The sequence below is a fragment of the Euwallacea fornicatus genome, chromosome 23 (assembly GCF_040115645.1).
Source record: "Euwallacea fornicatus isolate EFF26 chromosome 23, ASM4011564v1, whole genome shotgun sequence".
NCBI lineage: Eukaryota > Metazoa > Arthropoda > Insecta > Coleoptera > Curculionidae > Euwallacea > Euwallacea fornicatus.
Window position 1 is genome coordinate 1,695,400 of NC_089563.1, and position 16,371 is coordinate 1,711,770.

At 35.9% G+C, this 16,371-nt stretch overlaps 1 protein-coding gene across 1 annotated transcript in view; it reads right to left on the minus strand.

Annotated features, from left to right (window-relative positions):
- Window positions 1–6,504: 6,504 nt before the first annotated feature.
- Window positions 6,505–16,371, minus strand: part of LOC136346627 (uncharacterized) — a gene marked incomplete at its 5' end in the record, with an annotated part of 61,130 nt that continues 51,263 nt past the window's right edge. The window contains 8 exons of the mRNA XM_066295938.1: window positions 6,505–9,880; window positions 10,571–10,825; window positions 11,059–11,335; window positions 11,801–11,889; window positions 11,977–12,003; window positions 12,076–12,253; window positions 14,367–14,609; window positions 14,772–15,172. Of these exons, the coding sequence (XP_066152035.1) occupies window positions 9,446–9,880; window positions 10,571–10,825; window positions 11,059–11,335; window positions 11,801–11,889; window positions 11,977–12,003; window positions 12,076–12,253; window positions 14,367–14,609; window positions 14,772–15,172 (1,905 nt within the window). The remainder of the gene's footprint in view (window positions 9,881–10,570; window positions 10,826–11,058; window positions 11,336–11,800; window positions 11,890–11,976; window positions 12,004–12,075; window positions 12,254–14,366; window positions 14,610–14,771; window positions 15,173–16,371) is intronic.

A 16,371-nucleotide genomic window follows, 5' to 3' on the forward strand; every position in this document is an offset into this window, starting at 1 on the left:
CAGCAACAGTTGCATCCTTCCGGTTTTAAAATAATCTCCGATGCAAATTCTTTTCTAAAGTTCTTATTTTTGTTATGAGGCTATGGCTTACTTCTGGGTACCCAACAATTGAAACCATTTGCTCCTATGCATCTTCGTATTGTTTCTGGAGATACTTTTTTACCAGTTTGATTTTCCAGAGATATCTTCAGTTTAAGGGCACTAATTCTGGAATTTTCCTTGATAGTGTTCATGATGTATCCCTTTCCTCGAATATTTATTAGTTGATCGCCAGTTTGTTTAATGGAAAGAATTTTGTGTTAAACTTTATACCAGTGAATATCTGTAACCGTGCTCTTGTTCAAATTAAATTTTTCGTCCATTTTTCTGTAGGATAACTTCTTTTCAAAGTTGAAAATGACTAATTGTCGTAAATCGAAAGTGATATTTGCCTTATTTTTAACTCTAACCATTTTTACTCCTCAAAAATGCATGGAGTATTAGGAGTAACTTTAATAAATACCATGGAACACTCTTAGAATATTAGATTCAACACAAGACACGCTCTTATGGGCAAAACTACAATTTACTAAAAATGTCCGTATATCTTTTAGGACCTCGAAAACGACTTGTTAAGATATTTCAGTTTTTCCATATTTTGACATTGAATTATAAATATGTCGGAGATTTATTAGTTCTTAAGTTTATAAATGTAAAATTTGAGTTAGCAATAAGATTGAGGAGCAGGCTGACAGGTTTACCTTGAAGATAAAGCACCATCGAACGAGGTCACTATTACCGACGCAATTAAGGGCCATGTGTGGGATTTGGTCCGTGGGAAACCAGGACGAAGAGGTACCTTTCCTTTGGGCCGTAAGGACCACGGGGACTGGAGAAAAAGGGAAGAAGGCAGTAAAGAGAAAGAAGGACAAAGCAGCGGTCAGGTGGTAGTGAAATCGTCAGCCTTGCCTTACTATTAGTTAATATAATAAAATATTAAAATTGTTAATGATGGAGAAAGTCCCTAATGTTATCCCGACAAATACATATATTTTTGTATTGTTGGTAAGCAAAAACTAATACCAAATACATACCAAAGACTCGTTTCCTAATTGTTTATTTTTATTATTACTATACACGAAAGAAGATTGTAAGTGTAAGTGTCCGAATATTTTAAGAAGTCACTGTATATATCGTTTCGAAAACCCATCAGCTGTACTTTTACAAACAGCAGGTCGTACCGATATCACTTCGTAGATGATTCACTTGAATGTTAGCGCGACACCAGGCAAGATGTTCATAATTTGCTCTGCATTAATAATAATCAGCATAAGCGGGTTTCCTTTTATGCCAAAAATTCATGAAGTACGCCGTTAGCATATCTATGACTTAATGAGTGAAAGTACGTGGCGTTCCACTGTGATTTTGTGAGTGAAAATATTTGTTACCGGCGTAATTCTGACTCATCTTTTTGCTGGTTAGGGGTGAGTTCTGACTGTTGTTTCCTGTAGTTAATAGCTAAGTTTTGTCATGTCAGGGAAAGTGACGTAATTAGAATTTTGGTGAGAAAGTCGAAATTACTTTCAATTTTGGCTCTTTTGAAAGATACTCAGGACCATTTTTGGGTGCAGCCGAAGAATGATATTGCAACTTGAGTTATTTCGAAGATGTTTTTTTCAGGAGTTAACACTGTTTTTTTTATGTTCCGGGTCTCAGCTGTGCGCCGCTTTGGTTTAAGTTGAAATTAATTCGAAACGTTAACTGTTTCGAGATGTTTTCTTACGAGTCAATATTAAATTTTGTTCAGGAAACAGAACTTATTTTTTAAAAAGAGTTTTAATTGATTTTTTTCAGGAACTAATATAGATTTTTTTGAGGAATTAATATTGCATTCTTCTCAAAAATTATTATTGATTTTTTTTCAGGAATGATGTAATGTTGATTTTTTTGAGTTTCATATTTTAATTGTGTACGCACACGTTTTGAGTCGAAATTAATTCGAAACTGGAACCGTTTGAAAGACATTTTTTCGGCCTGTTAAAATTTAACACATCGAAACGGTAAGTTAATATGAATAGTGCGGCTTTTTATTAATTAAAAATACATATGCATATGTTAATAAAGACAATGACGCATGAAATTCCAAGTTCTGAAAAGCCTCTGACTTCTTTTTTGATGAATTTCTGTTTGAAATCAGGAACGTATTTATTCATAAATATTTGAAAAACCAAAATAATTGGAGGCCATTGTATCGTTCTTATCGTTCGGTTTATAAGTCGTACGTTTGCAAAAGACGGAATGTGAAGTTTGTAGGCTTTTCTACCGACATTGATCCTTAGATCAATCAGCTGAATGATAACGCGAAGAACAAGATATTCGTAATGCGGAATTTGTTCGAAAATCTCATTAGATATGGGCGTCGTTAGGTTTTTTTCTCCCTTTGAGGCGCGTTACTTCCTCTGATTGAAACCATATGCACAGCTAGGCTCCAAATAAAAAAAAACAACCGTTTTTGGTCAATTTTGGTTGCCGAATGCTGAATTTCCAAAGCTGAGGATCCTTCCTTCCTGATTATTTTCATTTACGAAGAGGTCGTTTGTCGATTTTTCAGCACAGACAAATCAACACGTAATTTTGCGAATACACGTAATCCGTGTGACGTTTTGGAAGAGAGTAACACTCACTCCGTCAGTGTTAAAAGCGTTTTCGCGATTCCTCCCGTGTTGCTCGCGAAAATGATCGAATTTCGACTGAAAATGGACTGAAAATTTGGAAAAATTTATGCGGGTTTGAAGATCAATTAAATGGAAAAGCAACGACTGTTCGTACGAGATACTGTTTGGTTCAAACGGGTAAAAATCGAACTTTGAAAATTTGATTTTATCCAATGGTACCCAGAATATTGTCTTGCGTGTGTTCGGATCTTTGAAGTCGCACCATCGAAGGACCCAAATTGATCAAAGTAAAAACTTCGACGGCTAAAAAGAAAGTCATAGACGGATGTGAGGTGGGGCAGTGCGGTAAGTGTTGTGCTGAAAATAAACGGTAATTGAAATCATTCGTTTCTATGACTGAGGATTGACAGTTTTTGTTGACAGATTTCCCAACGGATCATAATTCCAGAAGGTTTATTTGCAGAAAGTAAACAGCGTTTGATCGCTGTACCTAATTTAACCCCGCTTAATTTTATCTTCTGTGTTGGTGACCACTCTAACTGGTTTTTGTCACTAATTATGGTATAGGGGCGGAATGGGAATCGAGTATTTTTGAAATAATCACACAATCGTTAGTTTTTGATATATAATTTGTGTTTTTTTATTATAACAGCATGGTCGAAGTCACGGCGTTTTCTAATCACGAACAGAAAATTATATCTGGCATGTGCTGTCCGTTCTCGTTGATGCAATGTTGGAGACGTTAAAAAATTAGCTTCGACTCTTTCCAACGGAGACCCGTTGATTTTAGTGTTGTATTGTTGTTTAATTCTTCTAATGTACGAGTGTTACAAATCCGCCATACAGTGCGATCGCTTACTCGAAGAGCAGTTAAATGTTTCCAAGCAGAGCTCAGTGGGTATCGCTTACCTCACCCTTTCAATGTGTTCTAGCACAGTATTATTTGTACGTGTCCAATCTCCTGTTCGTAGATTGTTAGCCCAAGGTAAAATTGCGTCACGCGTGAGAACAGTCATTGCGTTTAATATGAAATCAGTGAGAAAACATCTCATATTGTACTTCAGTCACTGACTCACCACTCCTAAAAAACATTAACGAATGTTCGATGTTCTAACATGCACGACGGCTCTACGGTGGCAACTGAAAGTTAATTAAAAAAAAAATGCTGAGCCAAAGAGAATGAAGTGCCTGTCGAAGCACAACACTTCCATCGTGAACGGTCGAATATTATTCATTCTAAAAACGCTTGGTTCCCGCGCCGCACCCTGTATAGGCAGTGACAAAAGTCACTTTAGAGGAAGGGGGACGTATTGGAGGCATGAGGACATATGTATTTATCACGTTCACCCTCCAGTATGCACACGCTGTATATTATTTTGTTTCGCGTATTATTTCCCTGGTTAGACCAACGAGCTGTACAGTCGCAAAAAAGAGTGTAGTTACTTGCACGTTTGGAGGTCATGATGTCATTGTGAGCGATCGGTTTGTCACTCATATTTTTGCGAGAAATATTGTAAAGTTTTTTGTACATTTTAGTACAGATATCGATGATTTTATGGTTGAAATATGGAATAAACTAATAATCGAGTTAGTTCCAAACGAAAATTATTTGGCAGCTTTGTTGGATTTGTTGTACCAGTTGTAATGCCAAATCGGTCAAATGATTACAACTATTTACTGTTTTTGCGAAACACTTTTCCCGATTTATTGGAAAATGTTCCATCACAACTTCGTGACGAATCGTGGTTCGTGCACGATGGGGTGCCAACTGACTTTATTATAAAACGTTCGTAGATTTTTAAATTGAACTTATCCTAATAGATACATCGGAAGAGGCGGCAATGCACCCGTACTAAGTTTGTAGTTATTTAGAATTAAAACCTTTTTCACGTTTTCGTTCTGGCTAAACGTTCAAACTAGTGAAAATCGATAAAAGCGTTTAACAATTATTTCGAAAAAACAATATTAATTTGAGAACTTTGGCTCCCTCTAGAGGCAGAACAAAACAACATTGGATGCACAGTGGTTGAAAGTGAAAACGATACATCTGTATTGAAATCACAATTTATTAATAAACTTTCATTTACATAACAAAAAACTAGGGTAGAAAATTTAAAAAATATTATGCCACATCTGTTCTATAATATCCACAATTAAAAACAAAAAAAATAATTTTTATACCGGAAGGGACAAATTGAGTTCTGTTTGCTTACAAAACGAATCTTAAAATTAAAATAATACAGGTTAATTTTATGATAATAGAATATTTGTGAATGCAAAAGAATTTTCAAAAATGCATAGAATAAACAATTCTTAATGACTTTTGTCGATATTTGTTATAATTTAATTAAAAATCAACATGGGAAGACATACCACTGTGAAAGAACGTGAGTTAGTAATTAATCATCATAAAAAAGGTAAGTTTATTAGGACAATCGCCTATCTTCTATAAAAAAAAGTCCTGTAAAAATCCAACACATCATAGAAAGGTTCAAAAGTAAGGGGAGATTAAAAAAAAAAGATAAAAGAAAGGCCAAGAAAAAATTTTACTGATGCTGATGAATGGTAGATTGTGCGATATGTAAAAAAAATCCCCGAATAAGTGCTCCCAAATTGGCTATAGATATTGAAAAGTATCTACACAAGGCAGTGATTCCAGAAACCATAAGAATGGTTTTGCGAAAAAATCAATTTTATGGTCGAGTAGCCAGAAAAACGCCATTTGCTAATCTGAAGAACCAAAAGATTAGAGTGCAATCTGTCAAAAAGCATTTGGATAAAGGAGACGAGTTTTGGAAAAGCGTTTTTACCTACAAATGAAAGTAAATTCAATCACTTTGGATTGAGTGGACGCGGCTTTGTCTGAAGAAAATTCGGCAATGCGGTAGAGAAAGCAAATTTAAGAGCTATTGTTAAACACCGAGGAGGAAGTGTAATGGTCGGGCTGAATGTCTAGTGCTGGGACAGGAAAATTGCATCTCATCAATGACATTATGGACAGGCATGTTTATTTGGACATATTACGGCAAAATTCACAACTCGACGTAGAGATACTGAACGTATCTAACGATTTTGTATTCTACCAGGACAACGATCCGAAGCGTAGCGCTCAAATTTTGAAAGAGTGGTTTTTGCATAACTGTCCTCGTGTAATAAAAACCACACCGCAATCATACGACATTAACGTCAGAAAATTTTTGGGCTAAATTAGAAAACATGAGTTTCAATAAAAACCGATTAAAACGCACTTTTCTCGAAAAGTGGAACAAGATTTCCCCCGATTTTACTAAAAAGTTGGTAGAATCGATCCCAAATTGTCTTCGTAAAGTTATATTAGCTAAAGGATTATCAACTAAATATTAATTTATTACAAAAACGGTTAAAAAAGAAATTTATAATTTAAAATTTGAGATTAGTTTTGAAAGCAAATAGAATTTAATTTTTTTCCTTCCTTTGTAATAATAATTTTGTTTTTAATGGTATATTTTATAGAATAGATGTAGCGTAATGTTTAAAATTTTTTGTACCTTAGTTTATTGTTAAGTAAATGAAAATTTATTAATAAATAGTGATTTCAATACAGGTTAGCTCAGGTTAGGTGTGCCATTTTCAGTTTGAGCCGCTGTGGATAAGTTTACTTAGAACGTCTTATTTTTCGTTCAGAAACTCTTGGTCAAGCGTTGTATATACATATACTGATTTCAGAGACATCCTATCTAAGCAGAACGTACTGATTGGTCTTGCATAAAAATCGAAGAAGTGCGTACAAGCTTCTTTATTACAATAATTGTTGATAAAATCGATGGTAGTTTAATCAGGAAATTTAACTGGGAATTAAAAGACACCAATATGTCATAATATGTGCAGAATTTATTTATCATATAATATTAATCGTAAGGCTTTGGTCTTAATAGTGTAAACACCTGATAATTACAAAGGGGAACTGTACAAGGGTTTGCAATGGTATAATGCGCGACTTTTCACAAATTACTCATAAAATTATACCAAGACCAGTCACGTTAACTTTTAACTGCCTAGAAAAGGGAGGGTAAGTTGAATTTGAGGGGTTTTAATTACGAGATAACACTTTTACGTAAAATTTAATAATTTAGAGTATCAAAAAGTATATGTAAACTGAATAATAACACGTTAGATGAATAATTGGGGTTCTTAGGCTTTACTGCAACCAAGAACAAAACAAGATCTTAAAACTGGTAAGTTAAAAAACCCCAATTAAGAGAATATACAGGGTCTAGCAAAAATATTTAAACCGTGCTAGTCTTGTAATTCGTAAGGGCTCGCCAGTATTTTAAAAACATCCAAGTATAATTCTCCTATAATCATTGGGTAATTCCGTATATTTGTAAACCCAAAAAAAGTTCTTTACTGCTCTGTATCACAATTTGCTATAGGAGAAAGTTGACTTCGGTTGGATGGAATATACGGAGTGAATCACCATATTTGAACCGATAGTTATTTATGGTTAAAATCAAATTCCCATTCTCCGTTAAGGGCCTACTGGGGATATAACGAAGCTTACATACCGGATACCCAATATGATGATTTATTTCCTGTTACCCATTAATTTTAGTTTTTTAAATAATTTTTGTAGACCCACATATCAACAAAGCACTTTCATTCCGGAAAGTCTCTCTCTTCGTACAGTCGTTTTTAACTAATTTAATGGTTTAAAATTTCGAAAGCCTTCTCTGAGAAATGTTATTTATTAATAGCGCATATTCATGCACTGGTTCTCGTAATCGAAAAATTAAGTACGTACACCTAAAATTAAAGAAGGTACCTCATTACACTTAGCGTTGTATATATACACGATTTAAATAAGTCATTCATGCCTTAAATAGGGCTACTTATGATACATTGTCTATTATAATAATGAAAATATTTTTTAATTTTTTAGTTTGTTGTCGATAAGTTTTAAATACATGTAAACAAGACGTTGGAAATGACGTTACATTACATTATACATGATTCATTTTTGCCTGGGCTGTCCTATTGTGTGTCTACCATTCGAAATGTATAAGTAAAAACAGGACAGTCCATATTAAGACAATAAAGGGGATTTTTAAAGCTAAGAACGGTAACTTTTTTATGTAATTTACAAGGTTTAAATAAGCACTGGTATTTCTTGGCAAACAATCACTTGACTTAGTAGTTCGTTGCAAACAAATAATTTTGGTGTCAGTAAAACTGATTGTTTTATGTTTTCGCATCAATTTTGCCAGTTTTATTACTATAACAACCAGTTTTACTACTTATAGTCTGTTAAATAAAACCCGCTTTAATCGCTGAAACCCTTAGGAAAGGCGGCTAACCCTTCGCTGTAATAAAGTCTTTATAATTATCACATAATTTTTAATTGTCCGGTAATTACTTGAATACGATATAGCACAGTTCCTCCGTTGCTGGTGATAAGTCTCGGGAAAACCGTCACTCTGTATGGACCTAACTCATAATCAGCAGGATTCTAATTTTGATATTTATCTAACTTCACGTCACACGCCTTAACGAACAATTATAAACAAATCAAACAACACTCAAGACAAAAGTCTAAAAAATGTTTGTATAAAATACTCACAATAATACTTTTGAAATCAAACTTAACGTAACAATAATACAAGTTGAGCATACAAAGAAACCCAAAACGGGAAATGTTGAACGTTACACGATAACGTAAAGTTGGCTTTAGGCCGGTAACAAAAAATTACTTTCAACAGGAATTTTGTCACATTCAGGGAGGTTTTTCCTGGTTGTTTGAAATGTGAAACAATGGCAAAGTGGACCTTTTTTCAGGTTTACATGTCGTTAATTCCGTTTAAACAAGGAGGAATAATGGCCTTTAGTATCCTGCAAGAGCAATTAGCAATGGGGATTTATTGTACAGAGTTCTTTTAAATGTAAATAAATCCCTTTTTTGTTAACTAAAATCCCCTGTACTTAGCTCCTATAAGTATATGAGTATCCTACAAGACAGATTTTCGCTACTTTTACTGGATGGGAAGATTACCTTCCAGAAATTCTATAAGGGCGTATTATACATCCCTCGAGTTTTTTTTGACCGGACATTTTCAACCCTACTCGTGAAACTTTAGAATCCGTTCTCAGATACTCCCGCCACTTTTACGTATTGCTGGACTATGAAAAATATTTAAGTAATATAAGTATTAAAATATTATTTTCAATAAAAAAACTTTGCATTCTATCCTAAATTGTTTTTTTTTTCATAATGGAGGATGGTCCAAAATGGAGGCATCTTTTAAACTGTGAATAAAACATATTGAAAAATACTTTAAACGGGGCGACATTTTACTTTTGTTACTAAGTACATAATATCACGATTAAGTGTGAAACAGAATATCTTATTGTTACATTCTAAATTTCCTGCTTGAGTTATAACTTACAATGGAGACTTTAACTAAAAAAAAAGTGAACATCATTTTTAACAAGTGCTGCCAAAACTGTCAGTACTTATTGAAAATAAATATCTTATTTACAATTAAAAAAAAAAAGTTTACTTTGAACGCCCTTTATCATAAACAATTTCTGGCATTGATAATACCTAGGGTAATGCCACATTTTCAACTAGAAAAACCTCCTTGACAAGACAGTCAAATCGCTCCAAGACACTCAAATCTACACTTAATCGTACGAACAGATGTCACACTAAATTAAAAGATTAAAAACAAACATTACGTACTCTTCCCTACCATACCCAGACTAAACGACAACGGCAAAACCGACGCCACGACGACGGTACACCGTGATATCGTGTGTCATACTATGGGCTCCTCCCTTTTGAAATTGATATTCTGGCTGGCGCAGAAGTCTCTCGTCAACGGCAGACAATTGAAATACGAGCATATCTTACAGTCATATACAGGAATGATATAAAAGAGCAGGATCAGGATCACGAACAGGATCAGTGCGGTGAGCAGGCACACCCAGATGAGGCAGATCTTCTTGTGGCGGTCGTAGTATCCGAATGATACGAAAGGAAGGAGCGCGTAACTCAACAGGAAACCGAATATAAAACCGAAGAGGTGGGCGTAGTTGTCCACCCAGGGCAGCAGCCCGATGAGGAAGAGCACCATGGTGATAGAAAGGAGTTTGCAGAGGGCTTGGTTCGGGTGTTTGAGCATCGGCCAAGCGTTCAGGACCTCGACGATCAAGCAGGCAAGAAGACCGAATTGAGAGCCGGCAGGACCAACCTATATGTGGAACATAATCAATGTGTTATATATCAAGTGAGTCAGTAATATTACAATATCTATCAATATTGATTTACCCAAGGAGTTTTGTTAAAGACATGCAAGAGTTCATTCAGATGCTACCGAGGCAGGTTTGTCCTAATTTCGATAGGTCTCTGCATAATTGACATCTCAAAAATTTAAACGCTTTTCCTAAGTTGGAAAAATTCGCTACGAAAAACGAGAAACTTAGCTGTTGAATAGTACTATTAATCGACCCATTAGCACTGTTGTCAGCTTGTAATTTATAGCACGCTTATTATTGGCCTTAACATTCATAAGATTTGGGCTTTCATTCTATGGGAAGGTGTCAGAGTCAGAATGATTTTTTTGGGGTTGCTGATTGGTTAAAAAAATGTAGTATCACCTTTACGTGCTCCAATGCACACCCATCTTTATTCAGTACCAGATAAGTCGGGAAATTTGAACTATGACAATGTCGCGAGGTACTGTACATCATTTTATGTCCATCTGTGTTCACTTATACTTTTTTTTTAACTCTAAACGTCTTGGTTACCTATTCATTTTAAAAATTGGCTACAGGACGATATTTTCAATTTGACCTAATAGTGGAATCATTGCTCCCATTTCAATTGTGGAACACTACTATATTGCTTACAGTAAGATTTTAAAAATGTTCTATTCACTTACGTCTGCTCTATACGGAACAAATATCGCACTAGCCAAGTTTCCCGCCACTCCTGATCCGATGTAAATAATTGCGATCCTCAAGGAACCTGTGAGTTTCTCCAAATCACGCATGAGGAAGTACTGTACCATGACTGTGATAATGAGCTGTAGGACGCCCGCGTGGAGGAATAATGAAGTCCACAATCGGTAGATTTGATCGGGCACGTCCGGAAAATAAAAGGGAATCATGCCACAGACGTCGTTTAAACAGGACACCTGAAAAAGATTTATAGTGCGATTACGCAAATTTATCGGAGAATTTCCAAAAGTGAATAGTAAAAGGATAGAGAGGAAAATAATGTCACAGAGAAAGAGATTTTGCGGAGATTAGAGGCCGGGGGAGACGGACGATATGTTCTTCGGTCTTGTTCTCCATATACTTCCATCGCTTTCTCTTTTTTCTCATTATCCTATGCCCTTTCAAAAATATCAACATATCAAATTGCTACCTGTGAACACAGCGACGCCTCCTCATGGAATGTCCCCCGAACAAAGTCACAGTATTCCCTGGTAGTTATACGACATTGGCCGTGGATTCCAATACAGCATGGATGTCCGATCACTTCGCATACCATATGCTCGACTATTTTGTCCCTTGGTGCGCTTTTGTCCCTACGATTGGCCACAGCGTTGGAAATTTGATGGTTCCTTTTACGACAAATCGGCCACTTGGTAATATCATCTGGCCACTCATATGGGTGGACTGACGCTGGGGCGTCGCAATAACTAAAAATGTTGAAAATGGTAATTATGTTAAGAAATAGTCTAAGTTGCGGCAATGAGTCTTTAAATAGATCTTACGAATGAGTTCTAACTAGTGTATCAATAAAGTCCTCGTCAAGAGTGTTGTAGAAAGACTTGCAGACATGACTTTTATGTATTTAGTAATTTTATTGGTCAATTTAGCTACCAATGGCGATGCTGCTTTTGAAAAGTATGCAGGCAGCAAAATCTAAATTGAGCTTTTTTATTAAAGCGTATGTGATGTCAATATCAATTAGCAAAATGCAAGAAACCGCATCGAAAAGGGCTTAATTTCAATTCTGTTTTAAACGTTGTGTTGCGTTTAATTAATACATGTTTTTATCGCAATATAAGGTGGTAAAGCTGTCGATATGAATGCGAAATAAAAACACATTATCTGTTAGCATTATATACGAGTTTACATGTCGAAATTGCATTTGAACTTACTTCGGATCTAGGCCGCAAACTGAGCCAGATATACGACCGCCCGGACCTTTCTCCCCTGGATTCCACTTCTTCCATGTTGATATGGTTTTCTAAGAATAAAATACAAATTTAATCATTTAAACAAAAGATACTCTAAGTGATTGAGTAATTATTAATAAAATTAAATCATTACATACACTTACGGTCTGCCGTAATCCCCTTACCTTTGGAAGCAATACAAGAAAATTTCCGCAATAAATTATTAAAATTTCGACGACAAAATGATAAAAACTTACAGAACAATCGGCCTGCGAAGACTGAACACAGCCCGAATCATCGTTTCGGATACAACACGCCGTCTCCCTCTCCTTTTTCCTAGTTTTCTCAATTTGCTGAGTCACCTTGTCGTCAACCCTCATGCAAGGAGCGAATTTGGCGCCTAAATGGATCAAGTCTGCAGCCCTAGGACCGCCCCTAAAATCCAAACATTGCGAATATAGGGTGTTTCAGGAGAAGATTACAAACTCCAATATGTTATTCCATATTTAATTCTAAGAAAAAAGGTCCTGTAAACCTATGTCGGGAAAGGCTTTGCTTGGGATATACAGGGCGATAAAAGGTAATTTTCAAAATTATTTTTTAGAAGTGTTTCGAAAACGGTTGTTGGTGTTTTAAAGTAATTTTGTACAAAAGAACTCGTCGTTAAAAGACGTATCTTTTGCAATGCAAGTAAATAAAATCTGTAAGCAGTGGCGTGCGTAACACCAACTGTGACAATAAAATAGACGAAATATGAGACGTGACTGTTTTCCTGAACATGATTTCGTCATTTTTGAAATCCTCGCCCGTTTTGCTAAAACAAAAGTCTCTTCAACGTTTATCGTAAAGTGTGTCGTTTGCGAGAAATAACGAGCAGTAAGATTATCAAGTTTTCATAAGTGTTATGATAGTTGGCATTTAGACATTTTGAACTTTCTTTCGAACGCATCAATACAGTTAAATCATGATATTGTTTTAGTTTTTAGTCGTTTTGTCGTGTAAATTTGTCTTTGAATGCAAGTTCTAAAAATGCCAAAATTGTGTACTCACGGTGAGCATGCCGACATGGTATTTTGTTATGGCTTTTCTAACGGCCACTGCTTACAGAATTTATTTACTTTCATGATAAAAGATGTCTTTTATCGATGAGTTCTTCTTCGCCAGATTTCTTTAAAATACCAACGACCGTTCTTCAAATCCTTGAAAAAAAAAATCAAAATTAACATTCGTCGCCCTGTATGTCCTAAAGGAAGCCTTTCCGGACAAATGTTTATAGGAACCTTTTTGCTTAGAGTTTATTGTAGAATAACATATTGAAGTTTGTACGTCTCGTCCTGAAACACCATGTATAATAGAATTGGAAACTGACACGTCAAAATCAGCGAAACTTCTGACGTTAAAAATTTGTTGTATTTTGGCCAATGCAGTTTCAGTGAAAACCAAGAATTTGATGAACGGTTCCGTGACAATTCAACTCAACACTCTCGTTCGCGTTGGTATAATTGATTTAGTTGTTTCATATTGGTCCGCATGGTGAAACAATGCTTACCGTGCGATGTCATTAGGAAATATTTCACAACAGATTCGAGATAGAGTGAATTTTCGAAATTGAAAATGAAATGTCGCAGCGCTCGCTTACTGCAAATTCCCTGAATGTGAATTAATATGTTCAAGGAGTAAAGGGCCTTTATTCTTTTCTAAACCCGATACATTGGGCACCTTCAGGAAACAACAGCTCTGCAGCGCGTTATTGCAGAGATTGCGTTTCGCCGTGGCGCCGAATTAGGTCTTATTTCACCGTAGCTATGGAAATTAGCTCGCAGTTGAAATTAACAGTATATTAATTATTTACCTCTTAAAACAGTAAGGCGTAACGCTCAACGGTAGAAACTTGACATTATGAATCTTTAATTTTTAGAAGACCAAATTAGCAGCTGTTTGGTATATCAAGTTGTCCGACAAAAACCAATGTCTTGTCGGAAACGTACTTAATACTATTAAACCTGTTATGTTGTCACTGGTCAAAAATGACCCAATGTGTGCAATTTTGACATCGTTTGAATACGGAGTTTGCCAATAAGGTGCCTCATTAAGAGATGTCTCCTTATTTTTCTTATGAAACACATTAATTTACTCAAAAGTAATAATATTTCAATGATTAAACATTAAGGTTGGCGGCATGGAGTTAAAGTGTCTATCAAATTAGAATAAAATGTCTTCCTGGAACTCCATTCTTCCTGTGGTTTTTTGTGAAAGAACATGTTCACGTGAAGAGCTTTCAGAATATAGCAAAACGGGGTTGCAGATGTACCGTCTAATTATTACAGACATAATACCTAATGTATGCAAATTATGGTTACAAATTAAGGCAAAATAATCAACATTTACTATCACAGTCTTGAGGATCCTTTAACGACGTTCCTCGCGAAATGTTAATGTTTTCTCTTCATTTCAATATAAAAAGTTCTTTTGAAAAAGTTAGCACGTTTTATTGAAGAATTAAAATGAAATTCCTCAGTAGGACATACTCTACTGCATCGAGTCTTACCAAAAATTCGCCGGCTCCATGTAATCGACTTGCTGTAAACTTAAACTGGTAACCAGAACTTGTCCGGACTTAGCTTGAAGGTCCACGCCGAATGGGCCGATCCCATAGCATATGATTGAGATGAAAAGCACTAGAATTTGAACCGTCGTAACCCAATATGTGAAATATGGCCTGTGATCGTCCATGTCGTCCAGTTGGGCTTGTATATGTTCATCTCCCACTATAGATTTTCGATACGAACGCCTATAAAAAAAAACAATTGTAGCTATTTTTTTTAACACGGAGTAACCATTTTTTATTTGTTAATAATCTAATAACATTTGCATTCGTATATCTTATTTCAACATAGTTTTTAACATAAATCCTTAAATGTTTAAAACATTTTTTAATTCGATATTCTCTCACCTAAAAAACCTGCCAATCCATCCCATTCCATATTGCCTTCGGTTAGAGTTATCCATGGTGTTAGCTAAAATGTTGGAGGTAATCCTGGACTGACCCAAAACAGCTCTTCGTTCTGGATGCCTCAGAACCACCCCTTCTTGCTGCCATCGGGCCCCAGGGACAACTGCTGAATACCGGTCTTGTTCTCTAATTCCCGGATCAATTGCACGAACTCTTTCTGAGCGATCTACCGTGTCGCCTTGTATTGATGGAGGTCTGTCTGATTTTTCGAAGAAGGCCTCAGCTTCTTCTTCGGGGGATGGTAAGTGGACGTGGGTTGAAGTTTGAGGGACTTCCGGTGGGAAACTGCGAGACCAGCTGGTTTGGCGTGAACGGGGTCTTGGACGATGCCTGGTAAGGGTCTGCATTTGGAAGATAATTTTCAGTGGAAAGTAGCATATATTATGCATATAGGTACAATTCTGTTGCAGCACTTGTTTATCTAACGAGTGCGGAAAGTGGGAGTTTACCGCATATTGATTGTAGTTGACAGAACGACACGAAGCCAGATTCGGTCAGCAATAGAGTGCAGTAAAGACACTTTCGAACGTGTTAGTTACAATATACTTTTTTAGGGGAACGTGCGTTATTATTTTTTGCAATTAGGTTGGTTCGGGTAAAAATTGGTTCATCCGTTATCAGAATAAACTTAAGGAAATTTTCATTACGCGCGGTTTCTTGTAAAAATTACTCACAAAAGTATACTTTTGGGAGATGGTCTTTTGGCCCTAACGGTTGAACTTGTTGCACGTGATAGAGATAAAGTTGGTTTTCATTTCAAATTCTCCACACTGCCATGTGAGATGTAGGAATTTGCTTTGCGATTCTTCTAGTACTGTTAGTTGGATTGTCCTGAACGATATCTAAAACGTGCTCCTGAATGAGTGCCATTCTAGGTGGCCTAGGTTTTTCAGCATGCCCACCATGCATTGCTGTAAGGTTTCCGGTTTCACGAGCTCTTCCAACTGGATAAACAAATTTACGGGCTGCAGAATGATGTCTTCCCGGAAAGTGCTTAGCGTATAACCGCGAAGCTGCGACGGCATTCTGGTGGCACTCCCCGTATATCAACAACATGTCCACCAAATCGTGATTCGAGTAATTATAGTCCTTTGTCAATTTAATAGTATCAATAGTGATTGTTTATCAAAATAACATCTGGAGCTAAACGGCGTGGGTAAATCGCATAAAAACGGTAACATAAAATGTGTTTTGCGTTTTTACAATAGCTGATGGTTTTTGTGGAACATTTTATTTCCTTCACATTGAATTTACTCTTTTATGCACGAATAGATTTAGGGTTTATACAAAAATGCATTAAAATTCACCTGCACATATTTAGTTTTTTTTTGAGATTTCGAAAAAATGTTATATAAAAATATTATTTAGTTTTTTTAGGTCTATGTCGTGTTAAAGGGAAAACTCCTATTTATGTTACACCCTCTATATGCAATAGGTTTTAGGTTTCGATTGCTGAGATGATTCAGAGCAGCCTAGTGCGGAGATAAAATAAACAATTTTTTGTACCAGTTCTTTATTGTTTGCGTCGGTAACATACAAA